The sequence below is a fragment of the Globicephala melas genome, chromosome 15 (assembly GCF_963455315.2).
Source record: "Globicephala melas chromosome 15, mGloMel1.2, whole genome shotgun sequence".
In the NCBI taxonomy this organism is placed as follows: domain Eukaryota; kingdom Metazoa; phylum Chordata; class Mammalia; order Artiodactyla; family Delphinidae; genus Globicephala; species Globicephala melas.
The window spans coordinates 82,820,959-82,836,834 of NC_083328.1; the positions used below are offsets into that span (position 1 = coordinate 82,820,959).

The 15,876-nt window shown below is 47.4% G+C and overlaps 1 protein-coding gene across 2 annotated transcripts in view; it reads left to right on the top strand.

The window, feature by feature from the left end:
- Nucleotides 1-15,876, top strand: part of ZNF831 (zinc finger protein 831) — a 185,059-nt gene that overhangs the window by 75,182 nt on the left and 94,001 nt on the right. For both annotated transcript variants that reach the window (XM_060285206.1, XM_060285205.1), the window contains exon 4: nucleotides 1,559-1,710. In XM_060285206.1, the coding sequence (XP_060141189.1) occupies nucleotides 1,559-1,710 (152 nt within the window). The remainder of the gene's footprint in view (nucleotides 1-1,558; nucleotides 1,711-15,876) is intronic.

A 15,876-nucleotide genomic window follows, 5' to 3' on the forward strand; every position in this document is an offset into this window, starting at 1 on the left:
ATCCCCGCTCCTCGCGCACCAGGAAACAAAGAGGGAAGAAAAAGTCTCTTGCCTCTTCGGCAGCTCCAGACTTTTTTTCGGACTCCCTCCCGGCCAGCCGCGGCGCACTAACCCCCTGCAGGCTGTGTTCACGCCGCCAACCCCAGTCTTCTCCCTGTGCTCCGACCGAAGCCCGAGCCTCAGCTCCCAGCCCCGGCCGCCCCGGCGCGGGAGCAGACAAGCCTCTCGTCCTGGTGAGTGCCGGTCGGCACCGATCCTCTGTGCGGGAATCTCCCTGCTTTTCCCTCCGCACCCCTGTGGCTGTGCTCTCCTCCGCGGCGCCGAAGCTTTCCCCTCTGTTTATTCTTTTCTCTTTTTCCCTATCCAAGTACGTGGGGGGTTTCTTGCCTTTTGGGAGGTCTGAGGTCTTCTGCCAGCGTTCAGTAGGTGTTCTGTAGGAGTTGTTCCACGTGTAGATGTATTTCTGGTGTATCTGTGGGGAGAAAGGTGATCCCCGCGTTTTACCCTTCCGCCATCCTCCCGGAAGTCTCACATTGTAGTTTTGATTAGCATTTCTCTAATAGTGATGCTGAGAAGCTCACTATTTTCTTTCTCTACCCTTGTCGTGCCCTCACCCCTGGGATGTGAAGGCTCTGTTTTAGAGATTATTATTTTTTTTTGAATGTTTATTTCACCTTTTATTTATTTAACATCTTTATTGGAGTATAATTGCTTTACGATGGTGTGTTAGTTTCTGCTGTACAACAAAGTGAATCAGCTGTACGTATACATATGTCCCCATCTCCCCTCCCTCTTGCGTCTCCCTCCGTCCCACCCTCCCTATCCCACCCCTGTAGGTGGTCACAAGCCCGGAGCTGGTCTCCCTGTGCTATGCGGCTGCTTCCCACTAGCTTTCTATTTTACATAGACCAGATGATCTGGAAGAGCTTCTCTAGGGGTAGCATGTGTGATGCCCGTTTTTTCAGAGGAGATGCTTTGGGCCTGACCTGTCCAATAACGGTAGGCATTAGCCATCAGTGGCTCTTTAAACTCATTAAAATGAAATTGAATGTAAAGCTCAGTTCCTCGGACACATGAACTACATTTCACTCACTCTAGAGCTGCCTGTGGTTAGTGGCCACCGTATTGGTCCATGCAGGTTATAGAAGACGCCCATCACTGTGGAAAGTTCTACTGGACAGCCTGTTAACTAGTAAGTAGTCAAGACCATATAATTCAGTATTTAATTACAGCAACTGACCTTTATTAAGTGCTTGTTGTGTGCTAAGTGGTGTGGGAAGCATTTTCTAGGCACTATCTCATTTCATCCCTACAATGGCCGCCTGAGTTGCGTCCTGTTTTCATCCCCACGTCCTGGCGGGAGAATGAGGATTGGAGGGAAAAGGGGTTCCTGACAGCTGATGAGCTGCCTGGACCTCACGTCCCTGTGTTCTCCCAGGCTTCCCACACGGACCTGGATTTTATCCTCTGGGCATATCCTGTCTTGGATTTTTGTGCCTGTGAGCTTCCGGACACCCTCTCAAGGCTGATCACTGCACATGTGCTTCTCGTCCCCCAGGTACAAAGGGAATTTCTTGCAAAGTCGTTTCCAGCTGAGAGCCAGCAGACTGAGGAAGCCACACTGGGTGCTGAGAAAAGACGGCCGTTCACCCCCATCCGAGGGGCCGGCCCCACGCAGGACCTGCGGGCAGGCTTCTTCCGAAACGGCAGGTAAGGCTCTCCTTGGAGGTGCATCCAAACCGGGCACCAGGCTGCTGGGCTATGAAATGAGCAGAGCAGCCATCCTTGCTGTCCGGAGCCTGAAGTCCAGCAGGAAGCTGGATGCGTGGGGGGTGATGTGGGACAGTCGAGACCCTAAGCTAGGGGAGAGGGTCCTGGGGGAGGATATGGAGAATCCAGTACTGAGAAGACAACAAACGTCCTCAAGTACTGGCCACGGATGCTCAGCCCTGTCCAAGTACAGATTCCCTCCAGGACCTGGAAAACCTGAATTGGAACTCTGGGTGCCTCTACTTTTCCCCATCATTAAAGAGGAAGTTCACTGGGTTCTTTCCACAGGGCCATTGTGAGGCTAAAATGGGTCAGTGGATGGGCTTTTGAATGAATGTGAGATAGAAGAATAGGGAGGAGTTACGATGTGAGAGCTGCAGGGAACATGCTTCCACGGGAGGTGGTAAGCGGGGCCCTCTCCATCATTCTCGGAAACAAACAAAGGATGAACTAATGGAGGCTGCTTCCTGGAAAAGGGCTATTTTAAGGTGCAGTCACTGGGCAACGAGGGCAAATCGCGTAACTTCTCTGGCCCACAATTTCCCTCCCTTCCTCCCATCTGCCTGGCAGTCATGAGCCCAGCCTTAGCCTTGCTGGCAGTGTGTTGACTGGGGAAGATGGAGACCATATTTGAGAAGGTGGCTGGTCCCATCTGGCCAGTGGTGACTGAATTACCACCCTTTTGTGGCTGATTGCTGTTTGTTTGGCTCAAGGGCTGACCCTGGGCTCTGCCTGCTGGCTGCGGTTTTGGTCCCTGGAGACAGTTGGCTGGGGCCCCTCCCCCTCCCCCTCTGTGTGGCTCCAGTGCCCCCTGCGGGCAGATGGTGCTTCCATGCTGCCCCTCGACCCCCCACCTCCAACCCCGACGCCCTCTCTGGTAGGCAGGCAAGGACGAGGATTAGTCTTTTTCTCAGTGAGAGTTTAAATCAAGGTAGGTATTTGCTCAACTGGTTGGCCAGTTGTGGAAGGCAAAAGCATGGTCTTTTTATGGAACGTCAAGGGTTAAGACCTCATGGGGGGAGGCTGAGTGGGTGTAGACAAAAGTGCAATCAGGGCACCCGGCTTTGCCCTTCCTTCATTTTCTGTGGCTCAATCACCTTGAACTCCACTGCTTTCCTCCTGGTCAGATAGATACAGCCAATGGAACTGCCCATTGGGGTGTTCACGGGCGATACCACCTCCACAGCAGAACCCACCAGAACTCTGTCACTTGTCCCTAATGGCAGTGCTTTCCCACCAGCTCTCTTCCCAGCACCATAAATAGAGCTGAATCAAGCTGCTCCTGGAAACTCCCATCAGCTTCCATGTTTCCATTGCTAAGCTCCGTGCTAGAAACTGAAGGGAAAAGACGACAGTCCCTGCTCCGGATAAATGTGGTTCAGGGTGAAGACAGACAGACAGGCTTCCTGTCCATCCTTTGCTCAAATCACATGGGGAATGACACTGGCGGGTCAGTGAGCTCCCTCCTGGGAATCTTATGTCTGTGCAGCGAGGCCGTTGATGGAGGTCTTGCCCACCCAATGGCTCAGTGTGAGGATAGAGCGAGCTCGTGTGTGGCAGGGAATTTGCAGACCCCAAGGCAGGTGATAAATGTTGATTGTAATTATCTCCTGAGCATAATAAGCATATGTGCATTAAGACCTGGCGTGTGCTGAGTGCCAAGTGAGTGTGGAGCGCATGGTAACCAGTGTGCCTCTTGTTTAGCAGAGGACAAAGTCAGAGTTGGAGGAAGAGCCCAAAGGGGGAGTTTTCTCGGGAGAGAGACGGCTTCTTCTGGAAATTCAGGTGTAGGGAGAATAGAACAGAGGCTTTCTGGACTGGGGAAGAAAATTGCCTATGGCAGCCAAAGAAATTGCCACAAACTTGGTCCAAGGTGTATTCTCTCCCAGTTCTGGAGGCCAGGAGTCTCGCTGTCTCTCCGAAGCCTCCAGGGGAGGATCCTTCCCTGCCTCTCAGCTTCTGGGGACTCCAGGCGTCCTTGGCTTGTGGCCGCATCCCTCCAATCTCTGTCTTCATCTTCACAGGGCTTCTCCCCTGTGTTCCTGTGGGTCAAATCTCCCTCTGTGTTTCTCTTATAAGGACACTTGCCGTTGAATTTAGGGCTCGCCCTAAATCCAGGATGATCTTATTTTGAGATTCTTCATTTCATGTGCAAATACCTTTTTCCAAGTAAGGTCACAGTCACAGGTTCTGTGGCTTAGGACTTGGAGGGGGAGGCATGATTCAACCACTAACCACTTCAACAACTTTCCCCCTATCTGGGAACCGACAGAAGGGACCTTAAAATGTGTTTCTAAGTGAAAAAGGCAGCAGCACCCATGAACACTCCTGCCAACAGTTTTGGCAGGAAAGTTCTATTATAAGCTTAAATCAGTATGTATTCATTAAAACGGGATCACCCAGCCCACCACCCAGCAGGATGTGTTCACACTTGTGGGGAGTCTTGTCCAAGTGGCTACAGGCAGCTCCGATCGTGAGACAGGTGTGTTGGGTAAGGGGCCCTATTCGCTTCTCTTTGGGAAGAAGGCCTGTGGCCGGCTGGATAGGGGGTGGGCAGGGCCTCTGAGTGTGGCTGTGTGGATGGTGCCCATAGGGGCTGAAATCCAGCCACCACTGGTTGGTGCAGCCTTTTGCTCTGACTGTGGGGCTGTCCACCCAAAGCAAGGAGCTCCTTCCTCCTTCTCCCAAGGGGGTGGGGGACACCTTTCCACACATCCTCCAGTGGAAGTTGTTGCCTCTTCCTAATTTACATGTGTACGCCGTGTGCTCATGGTACCCCTGGGGACCCCAGTGCCAGCAGAGAGACCAGCTGGAAAGCCTCTGATCTTTCATGGTCCTCTCCACACCGTCTTTCCTTTACAAGCTTCTCTTGGCCTCGGGGAATGGCCTTGCTCCCTCCACGTTGGGAGAATCCCACTTCTGTGCACTTCTGATCTCAACATCGGCCTTTCCTACCAGAATCCTAAGAGCAAACTGTGGGCTCCAGTGAATGGGGGATAAAACCAGCCCCAAACAGAAAAAAAAGCAGAAGCGAAATCTAAATATGGAGCTAAGATTGAGAGGCCAAATGTAATGCGAATCCCCCTGGGAACCGAGTGCCCCTCCCTCCATGTAGGTAATAATGGTGCAGCGGCAGCCCAGGGTGGTGACAAATGTCTGCACTTTCATGTTTGTTATTGGAACAGCCAGTTGAGTCAGAGGTCTGGGTCACTGGTGCCCATTTTCAAAGGGCTCCCTCCTGCCACAATGTCCACTCAGGACAGATGTGAGCCTGTGGGGTGTGGTCTAAGCATTGGCCCGGGGAATATTAATCACCCCGCCACCCCCATTCCTTATTGAAGTGTCAGAGAGGGAACAGGGATGGCAGGTTGGGTAAACCAGCAAGCCCGGAGTGGACGGGCTGTTATGGACACCACTGGGTTGGGGGCAGGTGGTAGAGTGCCTTAAAATAAATACCACCTGGAAATCAAAGGAGCTTGGGAAGTTTATTTACACCATCTCCCAAAGCCAGTGTTTCACAGCAGAGTGACAGGCACTCAGAGTGTTGGGTGTTTGAAGACAGAGTGCTGTAACTTCAAAGGAACCTAAAGATGGCCCTTGGTCGCCCACCATTTACAAACAAATTTCTTGTGTCCTTTGACCTGGCAGGTCCTGGTTGGAGAGATCAGAGCTGGCTGCTCAGTGAGGGAGCTGACCTCACGGTGTGTGTGTGTGTGTGTGTGTGTGTGTGTGTGTGTGTGTGTGTGTGTGTGTGTGTGTGTGTGTGTGTGTGTGTGTGTGTGTGTGTGTGTGTGTGTGTGTGTGTGTGTGTGTGTGTGTGTGCACGTGCGTGCACGTGAGTATACTTGTGAATGCATGCAAACGTGTATATTTTTGTGGGGGGAGGACCTGGTTTCCACAGCAGGACAATGATAGGGTGATCTGTTTTGGGTGACCTGAGGGGTTGTAACTTGGGGGAACTTGATGAAACCCAACAAAGAAATCGAGAATAACCTTTGCAGGGGAATTTCCCAATTCGAAGGTAGGGAAAACCTTTGGTCCTGATCCTTGAAGGCCAATTAGAATCAGCAAAACATTTTCAAATAAGTAGACAGGAATACTTGTGTCCAGGGGCCGAAATAAGATATTGTAACAGATTCTTTCTCCTCTTTATTTTTGGAGAAACTTCCTGTCAATAGTTTACGAAGATGAGAGAGAGGATGCTTTTGAACAGTATCTTTTTAAAGGTTGCTTAATTTCCCTCTCCTTTCAACTCTTCCAATAGCTTGGTACTAATCATTCGAATTAACAGATGGCTTGGTCGTGAAGTCATCTGCACACAGAAGGCCAGAGGAGTCATCAAGGATGGAGACCTAATTTATAAGATTTTATGGCGATTGGGATCTTTGAGACTCTCCTTAGAACTGAACGTTTTCATTTTTTTATTTTTATTCTTTTGACTTTCCAATACCACTGAATTTAATTTTTTTCTTTTTTAAAATTTTTATTTTATATTGGACTATAGCTGATTTACAATGTTGTGTTAGTATCAGGTGTACAGCAGAGTGATTCAGTTTTACATATATATATATCTATTCTTTTTCAAATTCTTTTCCCATTTAGGTTATTACAGAATATTGAGCAGAGTTCCCTGTGCTATACAGTAGGTCCCTGTTGGTTACCTGTTTTAAATATAGTAGTGTGTTTATGTCAATCTCAAACTCCCAATTTATCCCTCCCCCCCCACCTTTCCCATTTGGTAACCATAAGTTTGTTTTCTGTGTCTGTGAGTCTGTTTCTGTTTTGTAAATAAGTTCATTGTATTTTTTTAGCTTCTGCATATAAGTGATATCATATAATACTTGCCTTTCTTTGTCTGACCTACTTCACTTAGTATGATAATCTCCAGGTCCATCCATGTTGCTGCAAATGGCATTATTTTATTCTTCTGTTTGTTTGTTATCAATGTCACATGCCTTTTATTTATTTTATTTTTAACTTTTTTTATTGAAGTATAATTGAATTACAATGTTGTGTTAATTACTGCTGTACAGCAAAGTGACTCAGTTATACATATATATATTCTTTATATATATACATATATATATTCTTTTTCATATTCTTTTCCATTATGGTTTATCCCAGGATATTGAATATAGTTCCCTGTGCTATACAGTAGGACCTTGTTGTTTATCCATCCTATATATAATAGTTTGTGTCTGCTAATCCCAAACTCTTAATCCATCCCTCCTCCACCCACTCTCCCCCTTGGCACCCACAAGTCTGTTCTCTATGTCTGTGAGTCTGTTTCTGTTTCGTGGATAAGTTCATTTGTGTCATACTTTATATTCCACATATAAGTGATATCATATGGTATTTGTCTTTCTCTTTTTGACTTACTTCACTTAGTATGGTAATGTCTAGGTCTCATGTTGCTGCAAATGACATTATTTCATTATTTTTTTATGGCTGAGTAAAAAAATAGTATTCCATTGTATATATACACCACATCTTCTTTATCCATCCATCTGTCAATGGACATTTAGGTTGCTTCCACATTTAGGTTGCTTCCATGTCTTGCCTATTGTAAATAGTGCAGTGATGAACACTGGGGTGTATGTATCCTTTCGAACCATGGTTTTCTCCGGATGTATGCCCAGGAGTGAGATTGCAGGATCAAATGGTAGCTCTATTTTTAGCTTTTTAAGGAACCTCCATACTGTTCTCTGTAGTGGCTGCACCAGTTTACATTCCCACCAGCAGTGTAGGAGGGTTCCCTTTTCTCCACACCCTTTCCAGCATTTATTAATTGTAGACTTTTTGCTGATGGCCATTCTGACTGGTGTGAGGTGATATCTCATTGTAGTTTTGATCTGTGTCTCTCTAATGATTAGTGATGTTGAGTGAACTTTTTTAAAACCTAAATTCAGTGGTCCATCCCGTCCAAGTTCCCAGCAAAGGTGTGGAGGGAGCTGGAAGTTTCTTTGGAGACATCAAGTATCGTTGACTTACCAGACGCCCCAGGGTGAATGTGACTGAGAACTGCAGGGTTGTTCCTATTTCAAAGAAAGTCCTTCCTCACCCAGGGTCGCTTCCAGATCAGGGCTGAGGTGTGGAGTTAGGTGGATCTAATCTCAGACACTTGAGCTGCTTCACTGAAGGGACTGGTAAAAAATGGTTCTTAGATATCAAGTGGTTGAGTATCCCCAGGAGAGCAAGCCTCCCCTTGAGGACAGTCCTCGTAATCCAGACGTTCTTCACGGGATTCACCTCCCAGTCGGAGGTCGGCTGGGGAGGCAGTGACTGTCACAGAATGAGAACAGTCCCTACTAAACTGACTGCTGATACATTTAGACCCCTTTCAAACACTTCTCTTTGTCTCTCTCCATCTCTCCTTACCATTACTTTCCATCCCTGCCCTTCAGATTGACTTTCACAATGTCATGTAAACCGATTGCCAAGTGAAACCGCAAATCATGCTCAAGACATCGAATTTAATGAGATTGATGGGAGTGACCATTGGGTTGATTCATTCCCATTGGCAGAATCAGGTAACGAATAAGAGAAAACTGGTGAGGCTCATTCCAGAGAGTGACGGGAACATCAAAGGCTTAAGAGAAGCCCTTAGAAAAATTGAGGAAAGTCTAGAATATTTTTGGGATGGGAAAAAGTGTCTCTCGATAATCTTGCTCTGAAAGGAAATGTGAAAGTGAAGAACAGCCCATTGTTCTACCCTATAGTTTGGTGGAAAGATGTACTCTGCCCCCATCAACGTTCGATTAACCTTTGTTGATGTTAACAATTAGCTCATAGCTTGTCATTATAACCCACAAACTGGAAGTTTGTTTTACTTTCATTTTTGTAGGTTCATCTGCTTATTTTCACAACATTAGATTTCATGGTTTTTCAAGAGAAATTCTCCAAGTCCTTAATTTTCCACTGTTTACTGTGAAATTTTGGTCCCCATTGTGAATGAATTCATTTTTCATGGTCTTTCATCCGTGGCGATGATCTCAGCTAATAAGGACCCTGTTTGCCCGGCTGATAAGTCATCTTCTCCTTTGCACAAGGTGCCTAGCAGATCCGTAGTGTTTGTTGAGTGACCAGCTGAGCTGAACAGCAGAAGCGAGTCTCCTTATTTTAAGCTTCCTTTAAGCTCACCTTCAGTTGAAAGGACATTCAAAACCAGCCCCCAAATCTTTAAGAATGAAGGAAGGGACATGCAATCTGGAGGTTTCGTTCCTGATGGTGTTTTGGGGATGTGTCAGCAATGGAAGAATCCAGTGGGTATCGATTTTGGATGGCGGTGGGCTAAGCAGCATAAAAGCAAACTTCATCGTTCTTTTCCTCATAAAAGAAACTTCCTTATCTAAAAATAGTTCCAGCTCCCCCTGCCCCCTTGCTAGATTCAAATTTGTGGAATCACCATCTTCACCCATAAGGACCATCTAACGCCACCTCCACTTTACAGGTGAGAGCTCTGGCGAGACAAAGATGGGGGCTTTGAGCCGGCAAGTGTTCACTCTGATGTCTTTTAACCTGGGGTCCTCTCTTACACCACAGTGGGACCAAATCTTGAGTGGGGGATGTGTTTCCAAAGCCAGCAGTAGTCAAAATTATCTTTGAAAATTCTACAAATCCATCATAAGAGTATGAACGGTGTCTACAACTCTGAGCAGAAATTCTCAGGCATAACATGTTTGAGGACCATTGAGGGAAAGGAAGGAAAGAAAACAGGCAGTCCGTCCATCCGGGCTGCTTTGACAACAAACAGCAATTTCTGGTGAGGAATTCTCAAAGGTCCCCACTTGGCCGCGTGGTGTATGCGATGTTGGTTTCAGCATGAAGTGTCTGAAACTGTGATGGCGTCTTACTGGACTGGCTTGTTGCCGGGGGATTAACTGGGATGTTGGATCTGTGTAGGAGGTAGTGAGTTTCAGAAGTCAAGGTTTAAGTTAAATGTGTGATGGGACCCTGCTGGGGCGGTCTCTCATCTTACCTGAGCACCTGGCTTCCTGGTGCCAGTTTAAGAATTGGGGGGCCGTTCTCCACTTGGCAATTACGCCCGTGTAATTAACGGTCAGAGAAAGACCATCTTTTGTAGCTTAAGGGGAAGTTCACCACTAAGCTTGTTATGAAAACGATCTCTCCGCTGTTTACTCACCAAGTTAGGGTCTTAGGGACTCAGGAGGGCAGCTTTGCAAGTGCGTGCTGTGCGCGCGCGTGTGCATTTGTGTTCTCGCGTTTGAGTGTTATTTTTCCATTAGGAAAAGCAATTGAAAAACCCACACGTCCATACAAAGTGGGTGACACCACCTGAGCAAAAGCCACTACTGATCCTCTTTTGTTGTGGTTATACAATTCCTGATGCATCTCTCCTGATGAGGTCACCGCTCTGAAATGAATACTTTTCTTTCCAGAACGTGGGGCACGGTGGGGATGAGTGCGTCATTCAGCTGTTTGCATTTCGAGTGGGACATTCTAGTCTCTGGGAGCTTAAAACCCATCAGCAGGCACAGCCCTATTACCCTTTTCCTAATATCACAGTTATTGACCCTGGGCTGCAAGAGAAGAATCTCATAATTAGGTTTGCCCTGCTTCTGTGTTTCTGTGCACACTTCTTTCTCTCTAGCCGATGACATATCAACTTTTATTTATTTTATTATTGAAATCCTTTGTGTTAAAAGGACCTGCTCCATTAACTGAGACCTGTTCTATTGCCTCCAATGCTGGGATACATTAAAACATTCCGTGGTATAAAGAGCACTCTTAAATATTTCCTTAGAAACGCATTTTGTGGAACTGAATGGAGAACACTGATGTGGTCGAGGTTAATTATTCGGGCTTTTGCCGGGCACATGGGAAGCCGTGCTGCTTCTGCCGGTACACGGACTAAAATTGGAACACTGAAGAGGAGCCCAGCGTGGCCCTGTGCCCGGATGACACATCTGAAGTCATATTGATTGAGGGAGATGTTTTATTGAACGATACGAACTCCACCGAGTTTCTGGGTTTCCAATTTCCTGCAGCTGGCGTGGCTTCTGGCAGTAAACACTGTGTGATTCGGGGCTACATTTAAAAGTGAGATTTTAGAAAAAATCTCCCAATAACTAAACTCAGAGGGCGCTTTCATTTTAGGAGCTGCACCCACATCTAATCCCCCCAACAGACTTGTGATGAGTGACTCATTCTCATTTTGCAGAGGGAGAAACTGAGACTCAGAGAGGCATCCAGTGACTTGCCCAGGGCCACCCAGATGATGAATCTGGGGGTCCATGGTGTTTCCTACAGTCAGAAATGTCACATCTGCATGTCACCTGTGCAATTAGTTGCTTATGTGATCCATTTAAGCTCACTGACAAAAACCATAAATACATTTATTAAAAAAAAAAAAACTGTTTATTGACACCAAAAATGGAAAGCCAATATCACATGCCATTAAGAGAACGTTACAGAAAGAAAATGCTATGAACAATATTTTCTTGGTAAATAAATTCTAGCTAGACTGTTGTGGGCAGAAGACCAAGAGCGCTAGGTACACTCCCTTTGCTTAAAAAGAGATTTGGAAGCGTTAGGGAGGTGTTAGAGATATATTAGCATGCAGCTGAGACGTTCTTCTTTCCCTAATCAGAGGGTGTAGGGAGAATAGCTTTCTCACTGGGTGATTCCATTTTATTTAACACTAAGCTTGTGACTCACCGCCCACTGGGGGTCTGAGCCCCTCCCTGGGACTTTCTTGTGCTGTCATATCCGCTTTTCTCTGTCAGTAAGATCCCCCCGGCTTCTACGGTCTTATCTGGGATTTCCTCAACTCTTGTAAGGCCTTTACCTGTATCAACTTAAACTCTACATTCAACAGAGTTGGCTGTAGAGGCCATGGACCAACATTCTGCAAAGACCCTGCTTGCAGACTGAACCTCTTCTGCCTCATGGGGGTAGGAGCTTGGGGGTGTCAGAGGTCTCCTAGGCAGGTTCAAACTCTGCATTTGTAAGACTCTGAGATGGGGCTTCCCTGGTGGCGCAGTAGTTGAGAGTCCACCTGCCGATGCAGGGGACAGGGGTTTGTGCCCCGGTCCGGGAAGATCCCACATGCCGCAGAGCGGCTGGGCCCCGTGAGTCATGGCCGCTGAGCCTGCGCGTCCGGAGCCTGTGCTCCACAACGGGAGAGGCCACAACAGTGAGAGGCCCGCATACCGCAAAAAAAAAAAAAAAAAGAGTCTGAGATGCTGACCCAGAGGCTTCCGTGGCTGAAGGAGGGATGGTGGGAAATGCCCAGGATGCAGAGAGAGGAGGCGGGAGGGACCAGGCACATCTGAGACCTTGGTGTGGGCTCATCCTTCTCCTGAGGAGAGTGGGGAGCCATTGGTGGATGTGGGTGCAGGAGAGGAGGGCAGAGGGAAGACCAACGTAGGTGCAGGGGGGAGAGAGGCTCGGGGTAGGTAGAGTGGATACCTAGGAGACTGATGAGAAAGTTCCTGAAACAGGTTGGGCAGGTTTGCATTGAAAAAGAACTTGGAAAAAAGGGATGCTCCACCTAGAGGAATAGAAACGTTAACTATTAGTTTTTAGTTATGCGTCTAATCACGAACCATGCTTCTTTTAACACCTTAAAATATGGTAATAAGGCTCATGTTCACTTTGACCACCACCCCCATTCCCAACGGCCCTCTCAGATAAAACTACAGTTTGGAATTAGGAGGGCATCTGCCAGATCGTTATTTCTGTGCACGTGTGCGCGTGTGTGTGTATGTCTGTGTTTAACGTGAGTGGTACCACACTGCCCATCTCATCGTGCAACTTGCTTTTGGTTAACTCAACAGCATTTTGTGGTCTTCCCACACCGCTAGTACATACAGACCTATCTCAACAGTGTAGGTAGGGACAGAGTCTCTCGGCGTGGGGCTACTGTAATTTTAGGTAGTCATTCTCCCAATAATGGACAGTTTATCATTGCCAGTGCTTCACTATGGCATCGTGCTCTTTGGACCCACTGTCCATGACTCCCTGACCCAAGCAGGGGCTTCTCTAGGGAAGACCCAAGAGGAAGAATCACTGGGTCTTTCTTATGTTGCACATTTAAAAAAATGTTATGTTATATTGGAGTATAGTTGATTTACAGTGTTGTGTTAGTTTCTGGTGTACAGCAAAGTGATTCAGTTATACGTGTACATACATCTATTCTTTTTCAGATTCTTTTCCCATATAGATTATTACAGAGTATCGAGTAGAGTTCCCTGTGCTATACAGTAGGTCCTTGTTGATGGATCTAGTTTATATATGGTAGTGGGTATATGTTAATCCCAAACTCCTGATTTATCCCTCTGGTAACCATAAGTTTGTTTTCTATGTCTGTGAGTCTGTTTCTGTTTTGTAAATAAGTTCATCTGTATCATTTTTTTTTAGATTCCACATATAAATGATGTCATATGATATTTGTCTTTATCTTACTTCACTTAATATGGTAATCTCTAGGTCCATCCATGTTGCTGCCAATGGCATTATTTCATTCTTTTTTAGGGCTGAGTGATATCCCATTGTATATGTACACCCCATCTTCTTTATCCATTCATCTGTCAGTGGACATTCAGGTTGCTTCCATGTCTTGGCTATCGTAAATAATGCTGCAGTGAACGTTGGGGTGCATGTATCTCTTCAAATTAGAGTTTTCTCCAGATATGTGCCCAGGAGTGGGATTGCAGGATCATATGGTAGCTCTCTATTTTTAGTTTTATGAGGAACCTACGTAGTGTTTTCCATAGTGACTACACCAATTTACGTTCCCACCAGCAGTGCAGGAGGGCTCCCTTTTCTCCACGCCCTCTCCAGCTCTTATTATTTGTAGACTTTCTGATGATGGCCATTCTGACCGGTGTGAGGTGATACCACATTGTAGTTTTGTTACATCGCACATTTTTATTAGATATTTCCAAGTTGCTTTCTGTTTCACATTCCCATAAATAGCATGTAGTTCTTTCATGGATCTTACCAAACTTAAAAAAAATCTGCAAGATGGGTAAAAGATGCTATCTCGAATGCCCATGGCCAGGAGGGCCTTTCCACCCGTGCCTTGCATCCCACTGGGGGTTCCATTCCCCAGACAGACCATGAGGAAGCCTGGCATTAATTATCCAGTGGAAAAAAACATGGAGGGCTGAGGAGACTGTTTTGCTTTTAAATCACAGAGAAGTGAGTTTCTCTTGACCAAACTTTAAGTCCACTGGGTACGATCTGATGTTCTCTCCAAATATTAATAGATTTGTTCCTCGGCCGAGGCACGAAGTCTTAGTCTGCTCCGAGAGAGGTCCGTCACTGCAGAGGACACAAGGCCACACAGGACTTCCTCTGTGCCGAGCCAATTCATTAGACCCGGTGAGCAATTTGCAGCAGAGATTAATTGATTTGCAGGCTGCCCAGCACTGAGTGTTACTCAGCTACCTCCCAGAAAGCTCAGGCCGCCCGGCAGCTCGACAGAGCAAACAATAATATGCGAGACTTTAGTCAAAGGCCGAGCGTTGTCTTCATTCCTCATTATAAACAGAAGCCAGAGTGATGAAGTTCTCAGCCCCTTCTGGTTTAGTGTGGGATTTGGGGCCATACTCCAGGCTCCCGGAATAAAATGAGAAGCCTCGTGGAGCCGCAGCTGCCCATATGATAGCAATGTTCTCTTCGCAAGCTGTGATTATCCCCAGACAGACACCTTGCTTATCTTGCTCTGAAAAGTTGCTCTACCAGAGGTGGAAATTTCAACTCCGCCTGCCTGTATCAGAAAGGACTCTTTGGGGTGTCGGGAAAAGAGACTCAATGTAAATTGACCTAGACAGAAACATTCATCATCTCATGGAACAGAGAAGGGGGCTTCAGGCATGGCTGGATCCAGAGGTACCAGCGATGTCACTCGGACTCAGTTTCTCTCCATCTCTTGGCTGCTCTTCTGGGTCAGCATCACCGGCTCCTCTAGTACCTGCCCTGCCAAACATGCTTGACTCCTTTCCGTAACCCAAGTCCCCAGACTGAAGCCAGGTGGCCTGGTTGGGGGTAGGCGTCTCTCCTGAACCAGTCACTGGGGATTTGAGCGGCCCCTGTCCTTGTATGGAGGGACGGGTTGGGGCCCACCTCCGCTACAGCCTTTAAGAGTAGAGGAGAGACAGTTTCCCAAAAGAGTCGGGGCCCAGATGTCCAAACCGCCTCTTACTCATGGTTTAATGAAATTCAGCATCTGTGTATGAGCAGTCATGCCCCCTGAGAGGGGGAGAAGCACAAGATGCCATGAGTCCTCTCCTCAAGGAGCTTGGGGACCAGTTGGTGGACCGAGACACCTTTGTGAGATAGATGAGAGTTCCTGTGCAATTATCGGGGCCCGCTCTGTGCCAGGCAGTGTGTGGGAGCAGAACGAGAGGCAGACAAGAACACAACACGGCCCTGTCCTTAGGGAGAGCCCAGTCTGGCAGAGGGAGCCGGCACAGACTGGTAAACAAGTCATTACACATGCAATGCGGTAAGCTGGCTGATATGATTAAGCTTCCAAATGAGCGATCCTGACAAGACCGGCTGGAGCGTGGAAGGGAGAGTGGGCTAGCATAAACAGGAACAAAACAGGAGGGGGCCGTGCTTCCGACGCCCATCCCAAGGCCCCCGCATCGGGGCACCCGCTGCAGGAGGAGCGCGGCCCCCTACGGAGACCCGCAGCCTGTCACTCTTCATCATTCCTCTTCTCCTCCTTGGATAATAAGGGGTTTTTGCCATCCACACTAAACTGCCGGAAATGGAGGTGCACAGCACTTAACTACTATTTACTTATTTACCTAAAACGCTAAGTGTTTCCCTCGGCAATCGCTAACAGATTCCTAAAGAAACGGGGCGACGCGATCTGAATTCTGATTTCTGCGCCAACAGAAGGTGGGAGGGCCAAAGTGGCCAGTGCACTCATGGCCGGTTCCACTGGGGAGGTGGGAGGCCAGGGCCGTTGAGTCACATACCTTCAATCCCAAACCTGAAGTGGAGACAGCTCTGCTTTGGAAGGACTCTCTGGAAACTGTCCTCACCTTTGAGTTGGGAGAGCCCCTTCTCAGCAGAACCCACAAAAGGAGTCTTGTTCTAGAATTTTCTATGTCGAAGGCTGGTAGACAA